The sequence below is a fragment of the Ahaetulla prasina genome, chromosome 2, assembly GCF_028640845.1.
Source record: "Ahaetulla prasina isolate Xishuangbanna chromosome 2, ASM2864084v1, whole genome shotgun sequence".
Classification (NCBI taxonomy): Eukaryota; Metazoa; Chordata; class Lepidosauria; order Squamata; family Colubridae; genus Ahaetulla; species Ahaetulla prasina.
This window is the reverse complement of record NC_080540.1, coordinates 243,850,437-243,867,891: the sequence shown is the minus strand read 5'-3', so window position 1 is coordinate 243,867,891 and position 17,455 is coordinate 243,850,437. Positions and strand designations below refer to the sequence as shown.

Here is a 17,455-nt window from a genome sequence, read left to right as displayed (position 1 = left end):
CATAGATAAAACAACATATCTTGAAGAATATATATATATATATATATAAGTAAAAAAATATGCATCAACTATATTAATTTGATATAATGAAGGGAACAATAGAACAGGAACGGTAGGCACTATTGTGCTGTTATGCACGCCCCTTATAATCCTTTTAGGAATGGGGTGAGATCAATAGTAGACAGTTTTTGGTTGAAGATTTTGGGATTTTGAGTAGAGACTATGGAGTCAGGTAATGAGTTCCAAGCATTAACAACTCTGTTGCAGAAGTCATATTTTCTGCAATCAAGTTTGAAGCGGTTGACATTTAGCTTGAATCTATTTTTTGCTCTTGTAATATTGCGATTGAAGCTGAAGTAGTCATTTACAGGAAGGATATTGCAATAGATGATTTTGTGTGTTAAACACAGGTCATGTCAAAGTCGACGGAGTTGTAAGTTTTCTAATCCCAGGATTTCAAGTCTGTTGGTATAAGGTATTTTGTTGTTTTCGGAGGAGCGAAGAACTCTTCTAGTAAAATATTTCTGGGCTTGTTCTATTGTATTTATGTCAGAGATGTGGTATGGGTTCCAGACGGATGAGCTGTATTCAAGAATAGGTCTGGCAAATGTTTTGTATGCTCTGGTTAGTAGTGTAGAGTTTTTAGAAAAGAAGCTGCGTAGAATTAGGTTTACAACTCTTAGGGCCTTTTTTGCTATGTAGTTGCAGTGGGCTTTGGCAGTAAGGTCATTTGATATGAGAACTCCAAGATCTTTGGCAGGGTGGGGGTTGTCAGTTAGGTAATGTCCATTAAGTTTATACTTGATGTTAGGGTTCTTTTTTCCAATATGTAAGACTGAGCATTTGCTGGTTAAGATTTGGAGTTGCCAAGTTTTAGACCAATCGGAAATTAAGTCGAGATCTTCTTGAAGGGTAGAAGTATTATTAGTGGTATTAAATAGTTTGACATCATCAGCAAAGAGAACACAATAACTTGAGATGAGGTCACAGAGATCATTTATGTATAGTATGAAGAGTGTTGGTCCAAGAACACTACCTTGGGGAACGCCACTTTTGACAGGAACAGGATTTGATATAGCGTTGCCAATTTTGACAATTTGACAATCTCCAAACACTAAGTGAAGGAAAAAGTGTGAGAACGGATCTTAAGGGACAAGCGTCCGTATGTGTGTGTTGTGCCTGTCTCTCTGTGTGAAAATCTTCCTTTCGGAGGCCCTTCAGGCGGCGTCGGTTATTTGCCATCCTTGCATCGACGGTGCTGTTAGTGCAGCTCTCTCCGGAGCGCGGCGCTACGAAGCCGCGCTCGGCTGCCCTGAAAGGAGCGGGATGAGAAGCGAGTATAGCCACGTTTGAGAGCAACGACGGCCGCGGCCGCTCACTCGCTCGCTCCGCCGCTCTTGCGTGGACGAGGCAGAGGGTGGGAGGGGCGCGAAGGAACCAGCGCGGCAGCGGCGCTGGGAAGGTGCTGCCCGCGGAGCCCGAGGGCGGGCGGGCGAGCGGGCGGCCGCCTTTCTTGGACGCCGGGAAGAGGGGCGACAGCGGCGGCTGTTTCACTAATCCCGCTGGCCGCGGAGATAACTTCCACTCGGCGCAACAGCCTGGAGCTTCTGCCGCCGGTGGCGGCGCCTGTGCTGCGGTGGGAGGCGACCACGCCTCGCGGACTCGCAAAGGCGGTCTCGGGCTCTGGAAGCGTGACGAGAAAGAGGCGGAGGGAAAGAAGGCGGCGGCGGCGGCGGGACCCGCAGCTCGGTGGGCGTCTCCTCGCGGGACGGAACCCTCTCTCCCTCTCCTTCTCTCTTTCTCTCGCCGCCGCCCCATCCTGTGGCTACAACCATGGCCGCGCGGTCCCGGCGCCCCTGGCTGAGTGTCGTCCTGGGGCTGGTCTTGGGCTTCACGGTCGCCTCCTGGCTCATCGCCCCCAAAGTGGTGGAGCTGAGCGAGAGGAAAAGGCGCGGCGGCCACGGCGGCTCCCTGAGCGGAGGCGGCGGCGGCGGCGGCGATGGCAGCAATAACCTCTGCGCTTTCTATGGCCGCGTGGCTGGGCTGCCCGGAGGAAAGAGGCAGCTGCGACCCGAGGAGCCGGCGGTGACGGCTGCCGGCTTAGGGGGCGCTGGCGGAGGTAGACACAGGCGGTGGGAGAAGGAGAGGGAGCCCCGGCCGCCCCCGCCGCCGCCCGTCGCAGATGGGCCAGTGCCGAGTCTCCCGGTTGCAACTGCGGGAAGAGACCCTCAGGAGGAGGACGAGGAGGAAGAAGGCGGCGCCGGCCGCCACGGCAGCAGCCACAACGGCAGCGGGGACTACGCGGGCACCCCGGGTTGTGCCAAAACCCGGCACTTCCTTTACGTCGGGGTGATGACCGCCCAGAAGTACCTGGGCAGCCGAGCGCTCGCAGCGCAGCGGACCTGGGCGCGCTCCATCTCCGGCCGGGTGGAGTTTTTCTCTAGCGAGGGATCGGTCCCTCCTCCCGGCCTAAAAGGGGAGCAGCCCCTGCCGGTCGTGGCTTTACCCGGCGTGGACGACTCGTACCCGCCGCAGAAGAAATCTTTCATGATGCTCAAGTATATGTACGACCACTACCTGGACACCTATGAGTGGTTCATGCGGGCGGACGACGACGTCTACATCAAAGGTGAGAAACCCGAGCTCCATTAGTGGGACTTTTGTCTTGTGCAAAAGAATGAGAGAGAGAGATGAGAGGGATTGACCATGCGCAGGTGGTTGGGATCCCAAAAGTGTAACTAGTACCAGGAGGCTTGCGGTTGGTATAGATAAAGGACAGGACTTTTTGAAAGCTTTAAAACCTGCCTTTTGCATATGCAAAAATTGTGCAGCATCTGTCCTCGTATTCCGTAATGTCTATGCTCCCAAAACTTCCTACGTATTTGAAATTATGAGGGATCAAATCCTACTGAAACTCTTCATGAAGCTGCTAAGCTGCTAAACATTTTCTAAGTGAGCAAGTAAAGAAACCCTCTTATTTGGACTCACTGGCCCCTTGTTATCTGCTTGTCAAAACTGACTCATAAACAAGCTACGAAAAGTACACCTTTACAAAAAGACTTCTGTGATTTGAGTTCAACTCTTGGTGGTTGCGTGAATACACTCCTTGTCCAGAATCATCTAATGGAAGAATGGCAATAGCCATGCAAACATATTAATAGATTTAAAGTTACTGCAAAACCTTGGTCCAAGGGCAATAGTGCACCATTGATAACAGTTAGGGTATTCTATAAGAAGGATTATATTTAGACATAGCCTGCTCTTGATTGAATCCGGTAGTGATTTGGAGTTATTCCCACCTGCAAACTTTTTGCACATTGTTGTTACTGTAGAATTTCACTGTGTACCTTGAAATCAATGAAAAGGTGGAAACAGTCTAATAATGCTTTTAATTTATATTTTCAGAAACCTTTACAAAGAAGGGGGGTGGGTATCCTAAACTGAAGTGCCCAGAGAAAGTTGTAGGGTGGGGAGAGTAACAGAGGGAATAGACAAGGTGAGGCATTGAATATGAGACCTCTCTAATTGATATCGATAACTGAGAATAAAGCATGGGATAGAATATATAATTTATAAATGCTATAATCCTTTAATTAGATTTGGAAAATGAAAAGTGGCACAAAATAAACTAGATAAATATTTCTGTAATATACCACATGTAAACAGTGTATTAATATAATGTACAAACTAATTTACAAAGACTTTTTCCAAGTTTATTTAATATTCTTTTATACGGCTTTATAAAAGTAATAAATTGTAGAGTAATAAATTGTTAACCAACTCTCTCTGTCCATAAATAGAACGCAACATAAATAGTGGAATTAGAAAGAAAAATTTGTAGAAGTCCTTTTCAACGTGGTGGTGTCCCTAAATGTTTTCAACTACTGTTTCCATCATCTCCATTGATGGGAATTGCATTGTACATCTGGAGGCAGCTGGATTAAGTTGTAGAAGTCTGGTTTATAGTTTCTGAAATAGCAAATTGTCATATATGAGTTTTATTTTCTCTTTATTTCAAAGGTTTTAATACCAGCTCTTAGCTGGCATAGTCTTTAAATTGCAGGGTAAACTGAATTGATAGGTCCCGAGAATTTTAAAGGAGTATCAGTAATATTTAGCAAAGGTCTCAGTTCATAAGGTTATTTTGTAAATTCTAATTCCAACTAACTTAGGTTTTTAACCAAGTATGTCTTATTGAAACTGTGCCTTGTAATACAGATAGTCCTCAACTTACAACAGTTCATTTAGTGACTGTTCAAAGTTAAAACAGCACTGAAAAAGGTGACATGATCATTTTTCATAGTTACGACCTTTGAAGCATCCCCATGATCATGTGATCAGAATTTAGATGCTTGGCAACTGGTTCGTATTTATGATGAATGCAGTGTCCCGGGATCATGTGATCCCCTTTTGTGAACTTCTGACAAGCGAAGTCAGTGGGGAAGCCAGATTTACTTAACCAGGTGACTAACCTATCAACTGCAGTAATTCACTGAAAAAACTGTGGCAAGAAAGGTCATAAAATGGGGCAACACTCACTTAACAAATGTCTGATTTAACAGAAATTTTGGGTTCAATTATGGTCTTAAGTCAAAGACTGCCTGTACAATTTTATATCTGGAGTAAATATATAGGATTCTATAGTTCTAAGAAAAGTATAGTTTGGACAAGAATGTAAATTTGATAGCTAGACAACTAAATTATTCGTTCTTGTAATTCTCTTGTAAAAGCCTTTACTGCATCTATTGTATAATACATCTCAGCTCTACCGGATACTTGTCTGACATCCACTAAAATAGTTGAATGTAAATCATTTTTTTGCAAAGTAATACAGTGCACTCTTTTTGAACAGAGCATAGCTAGATCACTGAAATGAAGAGAGATCCCTGCGGAATGTTAAAAATTTGATTAGGACCCTAAATTCTGTGTAGGTTGGTGGGCTTTGTATTGCAGAACTACAAAAGACAATCCCATTTGCTACTATATTTATTTATTTATTATATTTTATATAATATAAAATATAATTATATTATATTTTATATAATATAAAATTATATACTATATGTTGTGATTTCTCCCAAAAATGACAGAATAGAAGGGGAGTAGGGCTTAGTGATTGATTGCCTCCTTTCTAATCATAGACAAAGCTTTGTTCTAGTATCTCCAATCATAGTACTTTAGAGGAATAATATGAAGCATTATGCTATCTTTTTCTTTTTGAAGACAAAACATTACAAGCATTTTTTTTCTTTGTTTTTGTATTTTAAAGTTGTATTTTTAAATTTAGTAAGAATTTAAAGGAATTGAACTTCAAAACACTTGTACATTTTTCTCTGGAAGTAGGCAGGATTCCTCTCAAGAATACCATGTACTATGTCTGCCTTTAAAACCCATAAAATATGGGTTTTCCATACTAATCAGTGAAAAATGTATTTTTTTGAATCTTGCTTAAGAGGACACAAAACCAAACCACTCAGCTTCTGAATTTATCCAAATAAAAATATGCGCTAAATTATGAATTTATGTAAATGTGTTTGCATGAAAAGAGAGAAATACATGCAAAGAGTAAATAGATTATTATTGAAGATGCTTTTAAGACACGTGTTTATGAAACATGTTTATGAAAGAATGGTTTGTGTACTGTTGGTTCTTAGGAGACTGTGATATTGCTAACAAAATTGATTTTCATTACACAATAAGATGCAGTTTGATTCCCATTGCCTGGGAGTAAGGCCCATTTTACAAAGAGCATTTTAAAAGGTGAATATATTCTTTTCTATGTAAAAGATAGATTTGCGCTGTATATAATACCTTTTGATTTTTTTCCCCTTTTAGGTGAAAAATTGGAGGAGTTCCTTCGGTCACTGAATAGCAGCAAACCTCTTTATTTGGGACAGACAGGACTAGGAAATACAGAAGAACTTGGAAAATTGGGTCTTGAACCAGGAGAGAACTTCTGCATGGGAGGGCCTGGGATGATCTTCAGTCGTGAAGTTCTCAGAAGGATGGTACCACATATAGGTGAATGTCTTCAAGAGATGTACACGACTCATGAGGACGTGGAAGTAGGCAGATGTGTTCGGCGATTTGGTGGTACTCAGTGTGTCTGGTCATATGAGGTAAGGAATGGTGATGATGGCATTTGTACATTATATGAGTAAGCATTTCGGCTACACACTCTGACCCCATGCATCTGTCCACAAAAATACACAGCATGTGTGGTTTTGCAGACCTAATCAACATAATTTAAGCTATTGTATGATTAACTCAATGGGCTGTGCTATTTTGCATTATGCCTGAGATCAACCTAACGTATTTTGTTTTGTTGATGACATGCTACAAATCATCTTACACTGAGTTCAATGTATGCCAAAGTATCATATCATCCTCAGTTACTGTATTACTATTGGGCTGTAACTCAGTTAATTGGAGGAATGGCTTGTATGAGTGAAATTGAGTGCTTATTCATCATAATTCTAAACACTACCATGACAGGATGCATTCTGGTACATTGTTTTGTTATTTCATGGTTTGGGTACTAACTTTAAAGTGCACATATAAATAATGTAATAATCCATATATTTATTTAGATTGTAGCAATACCTGTCAGGGATTTATTTCTGGTTTAGCACAGAGTTGCCTGACTTAATGGAAAAAGTTTTGGCATCACTTCTCAGAATGCAGTTTGCTGTTGGACAGAAAATTTGGGCCTTTCTGTCCTATGAAAAGTAGTCTTCTTGCAATCCAGTTTGGCACGGAGTTGCCAGTTGTGTTTGAGCTGGATTTGGTTTCGAATGATTTCTCAGTCTCTCCCAGACTAAACATTTTGACCTTGAGACAAAAATTTTGATCTCAAAATGTAGTTAGAATCCTAAGATAACACTTTCAGGGATGTAGGAACATAGAATACGGTCAAATATGGTCAGAGCATATTTCAAAGTTCTGAATGTTTTACATATGTCTGGACATACAATCGCTTTATGAGTTAACTGTAACCTTACTGCTTTTAAGAAAGAAGTTAAAAACATCTCTCCTGCTAGATTTTTGTGGTGGTATGATTCTAGTGTCTTGTAATTCTTTATTTTAAATTGTTATTCCTCATGAGTTTCTTACGGGTGAAATAATATCTACTATTTTTAAAAATTTGCATTTATATCCCGTCCTTCTCCGAAGACTCAGGGCGGCTTACACTATGTCAAGCAATAGTCTTCATCCATTTGTATATTATATACAAAGTCAACTTATTGCCCCCAACAATCTGGGTCCTCATTTTACCTACCTTATAAAGGATGTAAGGCTGAGTCAACCTTGGGCCTGGTGGGACTTGAACCTGCAGTAATTGCAAGCAGCTGCTGTTAATAACAGACTGTCTTAGCAGTCTGAGCCACTTACCTATAACATTAATCTCAAGTATTTTTGGCTTAACATTAAGACATTGACATATAGCAGAAATCACAATAGGTTCTCTTCTATCTAATACACACATCAAAATAGGTCTTACCTTGCATTTCCAGTAAACGCATACATGGTTTCAACCAAGCAGTCATGGATTCCTGGAAGTATAATACCCTATTTCATTCACTGCTGAATATTACCATATGTGGACTTTCTCATTCTTCTACTCTGCAGAGGGACATGTTCCCCTTCCCTATCTATTGGTTTTAATTTTGGTTCATGGAAAAATATTTTTGAAATGGAAAGAGTGTCAAGGAGTACATGGGGTGTGGTATGGTGTTCCTCATGTAAAATGAAATCATTTTACTGGTTGTGCTTAAAGCGATTATTAACTATGACATTAATAGGCTATTAAAATAGATGTTCTGACCCAGCTCCCCAAACACGACAAATCCTCTGATATGAACTCAAAAGATTATTTGGAATGCCGGCAGCCCCGGCAAAAAGTTTCTCTCGAGGCTAACAAGTTCATCCATCTGGTAGATGAATAGTTGTCTGCCACACTTATTCATCACCGCCTCCTACCTTTTATCCCCAGAGCTAGGGTGGGGCTTAGGTAGCAGTGGTGGCTCTTCCTTCCCCAGGATCAGCCCATGGCTTTCCACTGCTCTCCTCTCCTCTTTTCTGCCTTCTGTGCAGCCGTGCGTTGGCACTGGACCCAGCTTCATCAACCACCTCCAGACCTGGAGGCTGTTCACTCTCCATCTGAGGGCTGATGGATGGCCCAGTCTCCACCTCTGTCTCTCTCTGCCTGCTCCATTCCCTCTTCTCCCTCGGAGCTCTCGGGTTGTCCGAACCTGACTCCCACGCCTCCTCCTCTGATTTGGCTGCTGAAGGGGCCAGTGGCCAACAGGACACAACAATAGATTATAAATACAGAGTAGGTAAATCATGTTACATATTACATATTATGGAATTATTTTAGTTGGCAGAAATAATTTATGTTTTCACTATTGAAATATACAATGCATTAATAGGCTACAGTGGTTCTTTCCCTGTAAGACTTATTGCAATCTTAATATTGTTTAGATATTGACTTATGATTTTAGGGAATGCCATTTGAAGATTATCTTCCATTCTTCCATTATGTATGGCGAGCAACAGTTTTGATGCATCATCCCAAATTCATCTCTTGATTTCTCACAATGTGGCCATTTTTTCTGGTGACAACTTCTTCCTAGTCAAAATTCTCAATATGCAATCATGTTGCTTCATATGCCTGGAACTACAAAATTAAAACACTTTTTCCAACCTCAACATTTAATTGAAATACATTTGAGATCATCACATTGATCGGATAGCATTGAGACTACGTGATTTGCCTAGATTTACTCTGTAAATTGAAGACAAAGATCTATAATTATTATTGTACTTATGTTCTAAATTATTGTGCTACTAATTTAGCATTAAAATATCCTTACCCTTGTGTCACTAGCTCATTAAACAGGAAAAAAATCAATTTAAATAGGCCAGTGAATGAGGTTATATGCTATGAAAGACAAGACAGAGAAGAGTAATTGGATTTGCTGATAACATAGCATCGTTCCATTTTCTTTTGAAAAACATTTTAAAAGTAAAGTCTGCAACATAAAACACCTGCTACAATCATCTAAATTCCATCCATGTTGTTAAAACACAGAATATTAAAATATAATGAGGAACAAATATATGACCTCTGTAATCCTGTGAAACCCTTAAAATTTTAAATGAAAGTTTGAGCAAATTTCCCCTTCCTGTGTCAGCAGCTTATTTAAAGATGAACACAAGTTTATTGGGTGAAGAGGAGCAAAAGTTCAGGGGCCTGGGCAAAAGTCTGTTGGTGCATCACTATCTTTCATCTGATTCAGTTTTATTCATTTTTATTCATTTATTCATTAATGCAGTTTTATTCATTTTTCACATATATCATACCTGTTGATTAATTAAGTGCCATCCGGTCAGTGTTAAGCCTTAGGCACTCTAGATAGCTCTTCTCCAGGATGATCTATAACCAACTTTGCCCTTCAGGTCTCCCATATTGCACTCCTGGTCATTGTAATTATGGTAATTAACCACCTTACTGCTGGGTTGCCATCTTCCCTTTCCTTCCACCTTTCCAAACACAATGGACTTTTCAGGGGATGTGTGTCTTGCCACATTGTGTTCAAGATAATTTGAGTGTCTTAACAACTGTGGGTTGTTCAATGAACTATTTGTTTTCTTGCTATCAATTATATTCTCAAGAGCCTTCTCCAGCACCAAAGTTCAGAAGCATCAATATTCTTGCTATCCTGCTTCTTCAGAGTCCAATTTTTGTTTCCCTAGAATGTCCTAAAGAAAACCATTGTCTCTACAATTCTGATTTTTTTCATAGATATAGAGATGTCAAGCATTTGTATATCTTTCCCTTGGCCTTCATTGTTACATGTCCAAATGGTAGTCTGAGCCATATTTATTAACTCCTGGTTTCTTTACTGTTGATAATTTATCATAAAAGACCCAAGCTTTCTGCCATTTATTGTTGCTGAAGGTTGCTGCTGTGCATTAGTTTGCTATGTGGCATTAGTTTGCTCTTCCTTATATATAATTATAATTCCATTTTTTTCATCACATCCCTTCATTTTCATTATTAGAATCTCCAGTAAATTTTCATTAAATTATCAGAGTAATATCATCAGGGCAGTGCAGGTTATTGATGTTCCTTTTTTTCCAGTTTTAAAACTATACTCATCTTCATACAACCCAGTCTCAATTAATATATAATTACCATATCAGTTGAGTAAATAAGGAGACAGTATACAGTCTTGTCTCACTCCTTTGTGACTTGGAGCCAGTCTGTTTGACCAATTTCTTTCAGACTGTTGCTTTCTGGATATAGGTTTCACATTACAGCAGTGAGATGTTTCAGATTCCGCTTTTCCCATGGACATTCTGTGCTTAACATGGTTAACATAACAAAAGGCTTTTCAATAGTCAATGAAGCACACACTGATCTTTGTGGCTTTCTTGATTATCTATGGTGCGTCTGCAATAATCTTCCTTGTTTCTGTTTTAGCTTTTCTGAAACCAGTTTGAGATTACCATGTAGGGCTCTAATCTGTTTTGGATGATTGTAAGGATTATTTTGTCAGCACGTGAAATTAGGATATTGTGTGATAAATAGCACAATATCCTCATGTAAAATCTCTCCTCTTTGCTGCTGGCATGTAGACTGACCTCTTTCAATCTGTTGGCCAAATGGGAATTGTATTGTTTATCATATTTGCTGGTAGAGTTTATCAGAATTGATTCTTCTTTTGTTGCACGTCATATTTCTGCAGATAGTTCATCAGATCCTGTAGCCTTCCAATTTTGTAATGACTTTAGTTCTGACACAATTCCACCCTGTAATACTAGAAATTATAAAGTAGAGAATATCTTTAAGGTATCTTAGCTTTATGCAGATCCCTACTGTATGGAATTTCAGTATACTCCATTTCAATTCGTTGACATTCAGTATACAGGTAGTACTTTATTTCAAACATTTGTTTATAAAGTGTATCCTTACTCTACTGACAGTTCAAAGTTACAACAGCACTGCAAAAAGTGACTTACAATTTGTCCTTGCACTTATGGCTGTCGTAGCATCTCCATGGTTATGTTATCAAAACTCAGTCACTTGGCAACAGCATATATTTACAAAGGCTACAGCATCTCAGGATCATGTGATCACCATTTGCAATCTTCTTAGCAGGCTTCTGAAAAGGAAAATCAGTGGGAGAAGCCAGATTAGTCTAATGACCATGTGATTAACTTAATAACTGTAATGATTTGCTTAACAACAGAGACAGACAAGGTCATAAAATTGGGTGCAACTCACTTAACAACTACCTTGCTTAGCAACAGAAATTTTGATCCCAATTGAGGATCTATGTCAAGGACAATCTGTAGGTGATTTATTTCATCTTTTCCTGCGCTGAGCTTTCCCATGTTCATGCTTCTTACATTTCGTATTTACAGCAGGACTACAAGATTCTGTAACAGCTTTGTTCCTTGTGCCATCTGCCTTGTTAATTTGCAGGATTCTTTTTTTCGTCATGTGTATGTATAGATTCAAATTAGAGTGTGATGTTTCTCTGTGTCATATATGTGTGTGTGGGGGGTGTATAAGCATAATGGTTATCTTTGGAGAGCAGAATACAATGAAATTTCATTTTAATGTATGCTGATTAGTGTACATTTAAAGTGACAATGAAGTTCTCCTCTCCTCTCCTCTCCTCTCCTCTCCTCTCCTCTCCCCTCCCCTCCTTTCCCTTCCCTTCCATTCATATTCTCATTGTAATTATCCCTTGTAGGACTTAGTTTTCAGTTCTTGTACCTTTTTTGGTACCCTTCTCTGGACTTGCACCAGTTTACCAATGTCTTTTTCAAACTGAATGCAATATTTCAATATGTTCTCTCTTCCAGTAACCCTTTCCCTGATTCTCTCTGCATGTTATCTGCTGTACTGATTTCTTTCAATATCTCCCTTCTAGTGCTTTTCTCAGCAGTTACAGAAGGTACTACTGTACCTTCTACTAGAAACTACTAGAGCTTTGACCTTTCTCACCACACCAACTGTAAGGTAGCCTTCTTCTACAAAAGGGCCCTGAGAATAAGATGTTTTCACACTTTCAAGAATGTTTACAACCTTGCAAGAAAAACAATTCTCTCCATGTGGAAGAAAAACAACAGCAAAAGTGGATGCTTCCTTGAATCTCAACAGTCCCTAAAGGAATCCAGGAGCGGGGAGATGGAAGGGAAAAAAAGACACAAATCATTTTGGGCACATCTTTGGCAAGCAGGATATTTAGGCAGAATTGCTGAAAACAAGACAGGCTACACCACCCCTATCCATCATACATCATGCATTAGGCATAAAAGCAGTTTTCCCAATTGGCTTTTTTGGAATTCTGTTGGAAGAATATATGAATATTTTCAAAGCTTAGATACGAGAGGCTTCTGCTAAGTGTTCCCCCCCCCCCCCGCTCATTTGGAGTCCCTGACGGTCATAAAGGCTTGCTGAAGGAGAATCTGCAAACAGAATGACTGTGTGCAATGGGGAGCTGGGGACCCAGGGCAAATTTGGGTTAGTGAGGCACATTTAATGGCTGTCAGGATTCTAGTAATAAATCTCTAGGTAAGATGGACAGCAAACAAATCTGACAAACTAACAAACTAACCAAATCTATACTGGCTGTGAAGATTGGAAGATTCTTTTTTTTTAAACTTTTTTTCTTTTTCACTCTTCATTGCTTTGACACTTTTTTTAAAAAAAAAATTCTTCTATTCAAACCTTTATGTTTTGTGCTTACCTTTTTAACCTTGTAAAAAATTCTTCAATAAAATTATATCGCTATATGACTAGATATGGTGACTGCAATGACTATATATAGTTGCTTTTCTGCCTATCTGCAGCCTTAAATAGCTGTGGCATTGCCCCATTTATCTATGTGGGTAAATGCTTTGGGAGCTGGGATACTGAATAACTGTGAAACATAGAGGTGGGAAAGATGGAAGAAATAGGTACCAGTGGTTATTAAAAGGGACTGCGTTCTTATTTTGGTGGAGGGCAGTCATTTGTTTTTAGTGGCTTGTGTTAGTGCTGTGTTGCATGTCTGGATGGTTTTATCTGAGTTCAAACCAGATAAAGGAAGAAGCCTGATATTTCCTCTACAACTGATAGTTTACTTCTGACTGAGGCCCCTCAATTTATTCTTACAGAATGTAATCCTGGCATCCAAAATATAGATGTACATCTCATCCCATACAGTAGAGATTTAAGTTTTGAGAGACAATACCTGCAGTAGAGGTGGGTAGCAGTGACAGTAATGTTTATTAGAATCACTGACTGGAATTGGTTTGCTAATAAAAATAAATATTGACTGACTAATTGTGTTATGTATCTTGGATCTGAAATATTTGCAGGTTTCCTGTACATACCTTGTGACTTTAGGGTATTTGGTTATCTCCATGTAAGCAATCCTTCTGATTTACTTTGTTACTTGCAGAGAAAAGAGATATGCGAGTTCATAGTCATAATCTATGGAAACGGGACAAAAGATCTGTTTTAAACCAGCTTGGGTAATATTTTCTAAAACTAGCAAATGTTTTCTGGAAAGCCTTTTATATGCTTCATTCCTGGCTAAGTATTTGTTGATAATTCTGTTTTGTTTTTTTTATTATATGCTGCATTAAAAGAACTTTCTTTTTGAGAAGCATTTGTGAGATACTCAGAGCATCTTTTCTAGATAAAAGTTATTTTTCTATATGTCTTTATTTTTTAGATTCTTTCCCAGAAATACAATATAATCAATTAATTCCTGAAATTTTCATTATTATAGTAAAATTGACAGCTCTTTTGGTTATAATGCAAAGTATTAAAAGAATATTAAAAGAATAAATCATGTTTCCTTTTGCTCTTTAATCACCTCTGTTTCAAGACATAATTTATTTATTTATTTAAATTTATTGATGGTCCAACTCAGGTGGACTCCATGGTTAATATAGCTAAAACAGAAGTTACATGAAAGCACCAGCAATAATTACATTATATGGTGAGAGATGCAGCTTGGAGTGTCTTTACCCAAAGACTCACTAGGAATCAGCTCCTATTTGACAAACCATAAAGGAACACACAACACATAATTTTGACATTACTGTATAACCCCATGATGGCGAGTCTATGGCACGTGTGTCACAGGTGGCACATGGAGCCATATTGGTGGGCACACGAGCATTGCCCTACCTCAGCTGCAGCGCACATGGGCGCATTGGCCTGCTGATTTTTGGGCCTTCCAAGCCCACCGGAAGTCAGGAAACAGGCTGTTTCCGGCCTCGAGAGTCTTTTGAGGGGGGGAAGACCGTTTTCGCCCTTCCCAGAAAGCCTCTAGAGCAAAAAACGGGCCTACCAGGCCCATCGTGCCATCACATGCCAAAAGCGGAGGGAATGCATGGGGGTGGGTGGGACGCATTGAATTATGGGTATGGGCACGCGTGCGCGCAACTACCCCGTGGTCCCCCCACTTTTGGCACACGATAGCAAAAAGGTTAGGCATCACTGGTATAGCCTAATGCAGTAATACTGGGGAAAATGCAAGAACAGCAAAAAAGAAAAAATGTACATAATTATTCTTCTGATGAAGTTTTGTGTGATTTTTCTCCATTGATTTTTAGCTATATATGTTCAATTATTATTAAATATTGACTATAAATATATTGATTTTTTTTCTAGAAACATTTAGGTTATGATAAATTTGTTACCGAATGTAATAGTTTAATATTTACTAATAGGCAAACAATATTCATTTGCTGAATCTGTTCAGTCAATGAGCTAGTGTAATTGCTAATGAAGAAGAACCCATTTTTATGCATATGAACCACTTAAACAGCAATAAACTAAAAAATACAGAGCTAAATGTTGCCTGTGCTTATCCCTTATGCATAGTAATAGTGCCTTTATTCATAGTATCTTAAATTAACAGAATTTGGCAGTGTTCTGTCCTGGGGAATGAGCAGAGTGGATATCTTGGACTATTGGAATAAATTGTGGTGTTTATTTAATGGGACTAATTCCAATCTTGCGTCTGCTCATGTGTTCTCCTCTAGTGTAGTTGCAAGAATCTGGAAGTTTATTATTAGTTATCCAATATGTTACCTTTGAATGTTAAAATAAAGCTAATAATTTTAAATCTTATTAATATGCACAATCAGTTTCTTGGTCACATGGTCAAGAAATGGACTTGCTTCAAATAAGTTATAATTAAAGTGAACAAATTTGTTCATTTCAGGTGACACAAAACCGTTGGAAGAAAATCTGTACTATTTTTGCTTGCACAGTAGGAGATGAAAAGCAACTGATTCTACTTTATTGCATTGTCCAGATGCAGCTGTAATGCAAGCGTTTACTTCACACACTAGATTACTCAGTGAATTTGCCCAACACATTAGATGAATTTGTGATTCAGTGTGTTCTACAAACCAGGCTGTGTTAAAATCATAGTCATAGCTAATGATTCTTCCCACGTACAGACAGGACTTGATTCACATTGAGCATTAGTGCTTATTTTCTTTTATAGTATAATATGGATTGGAATTGAGCACACAAACATTAGTTTTACCCCCCTGCATTTATTTTTAGATTTTGGGATAATTCAGACATTACTCCATTTTTTGATCAGATGATCAAAAAATTGAGATAGGCTGTTCATCAGACAACCTATCTCAACTGGAGTTCCAGTTGTGATTGCTGAAATCTGTTCACATTGTGTTCTCCACAGGAGGGCAGTGATTTTACTTCTAAGTCCTCTTTTTAATTCATTTAGCATTGTTGCTCCAGAGAGCACTTTGTAGTAAATAGTGAGTGACATGAAATGCTACTGCTTTCTGCTCTGGTAACCAGAAATCCTTTGATACTAAAAATACTTTACATGAAAATGACATGATACGAGCCTGAACAATATTAACTGGAAATATAAGAATATTAATATGAAGCCAGTATTGGTTAAGAGTATTCTAAGTTATTAATGGCTTGTATATTAGCATTGTTAAAGAATATTCTTACTACTTTCATGTGTGTGTGTGTGTGTGTATAAGTGAGTATAAGACGCACCTGAGTATAAGACACACCTTAGTTTTGGGGGATGAAAATAAGAAAAAAGCTGATTTGCAGATGGATCAACCTCCCGGAATACCCCCAATCAGCTGTTCCCTGAGGTGAATTTTAGCAACAGGTTCCTTGGTTGTGAGCTCTGTGCCTTGCTTTTTTTTCTGCCTCTGAAAGCCTACGAAACAGCTTCAGAAAAAAAACACCTTTGTTGGCTTTTTTTCTGAAGCTCGGTTTGGGGGGCTTCTTTTCTGAAGCTTCATTTCTGATGCTTTTTTCAGCCTCTGAAAACTTCCTTTGAGAAGCTCGGCGGGGCTATATTTGGAGTATAAAACGCACCCAGATTTTCATCCTCTTTTTGGGGGGAAAAAAGTGTGTCTTATACTCCGAAAAATACGGTGTGTGTGTGTGTTTTTATATATATATAGTATGATAAATTATGTTATCCTAAATTAAATTATATTGATTAAATGTCAGTCGATACTGGGAACTAAAGATAAAAAGAGAAGCAGAATATATTTTCTCTCCATAAATAAAATGGTAATGCATTCCCAAAGATTCTCTCTAGCTTCATATGTCTTATACTGTATCAGTTCGTTAATAACCTTGTTCAGATATTTTGAAATTAAGTCATTTCCATGAGATGGAAGCTCCGCAATACCTAACATTGTTTGTATGCTGCCTAGAAGAAAGAAGTGTTTGTACATATATACATACATACATACATACACACACACACACCTATTGGATTCCTAATAAACAGAATCCTACTATTCGAAGTATAATTATTGTGAGCTGGATCCTGAGTTAATCATGTCTAGAACAGACCAATAGAAATGAATGAAAATTAAGTTAGTCTTGACTAAATTTGTTCCCGCTGATTTCATAGGTCTGTTTCTTTGTTTCTGGCAGTGCAGTCTAGCAATTAAACAGCAGTCATATGATCTTTGCATTCTGTTCTTACGGTGTGGCGACTAAATCAAATTAGTGTTGAAACAATTCACTTATGTAGTAGTAGTTATATGTAGAGTATTAAGGAAATTATTAATGTCTGATCAAGAAGGTGGGAAATAGTTTATATCCGTTTAAAGTGAATTTTTGAAAAACAGGAAGCACAAGAAGTCTTGGTTTTAACTTCCTGCATTTCTTCAAATAATTGGAGGGAAGCAAACCAACTGTGCCTCGGTAGCAATCAGATAAGGCAAATGTTCATATATCTGGGGAAATTGTGATTTATTTATTTTACTTGCTTTATTTATACTCTACCATCTTCCTAAGAAGACCAGAATAATGTACATCGAGTTCTTTGGCAGCCTTTTTTCTAGAATTAAGGTTTGCATAGTTCCTATTCAGAAGAGTATTGTTAAATGGTTTCTTCTATGCTTATTTTTAAAGAAA

General features: G+C 38.8%; 1 protein-coding gene across 1 annotated transcript in view; it reads left to right on the top strand.

The window, feature by feature from the left end:
• The first annotated feature begins 1,371 nt into the window (after positions 1-1,371).
• The window catches only part of CHSY3 (chondroitin sulfate synthase 3), a 77,430-nt gene continuing 61,346 nt past the window's right edge, over positions 1,372-17,455 (top strand). Inside the window, exons 1-2 of the mRNA XM_058172798.1 lie at positions 1,372-2,629; positions 5,836-6,119. Coding sequence (XP_058028781.1) covers positions 1,834-2,629; positions 5,836-6,119 — 1,080 coding nt within the window. The 5' untranslated portion in view covers positions 1,372-1,833. The remainder of the gene's footprint in view (positions 2,630-5,835; positions 6,120-17,455) is intronic.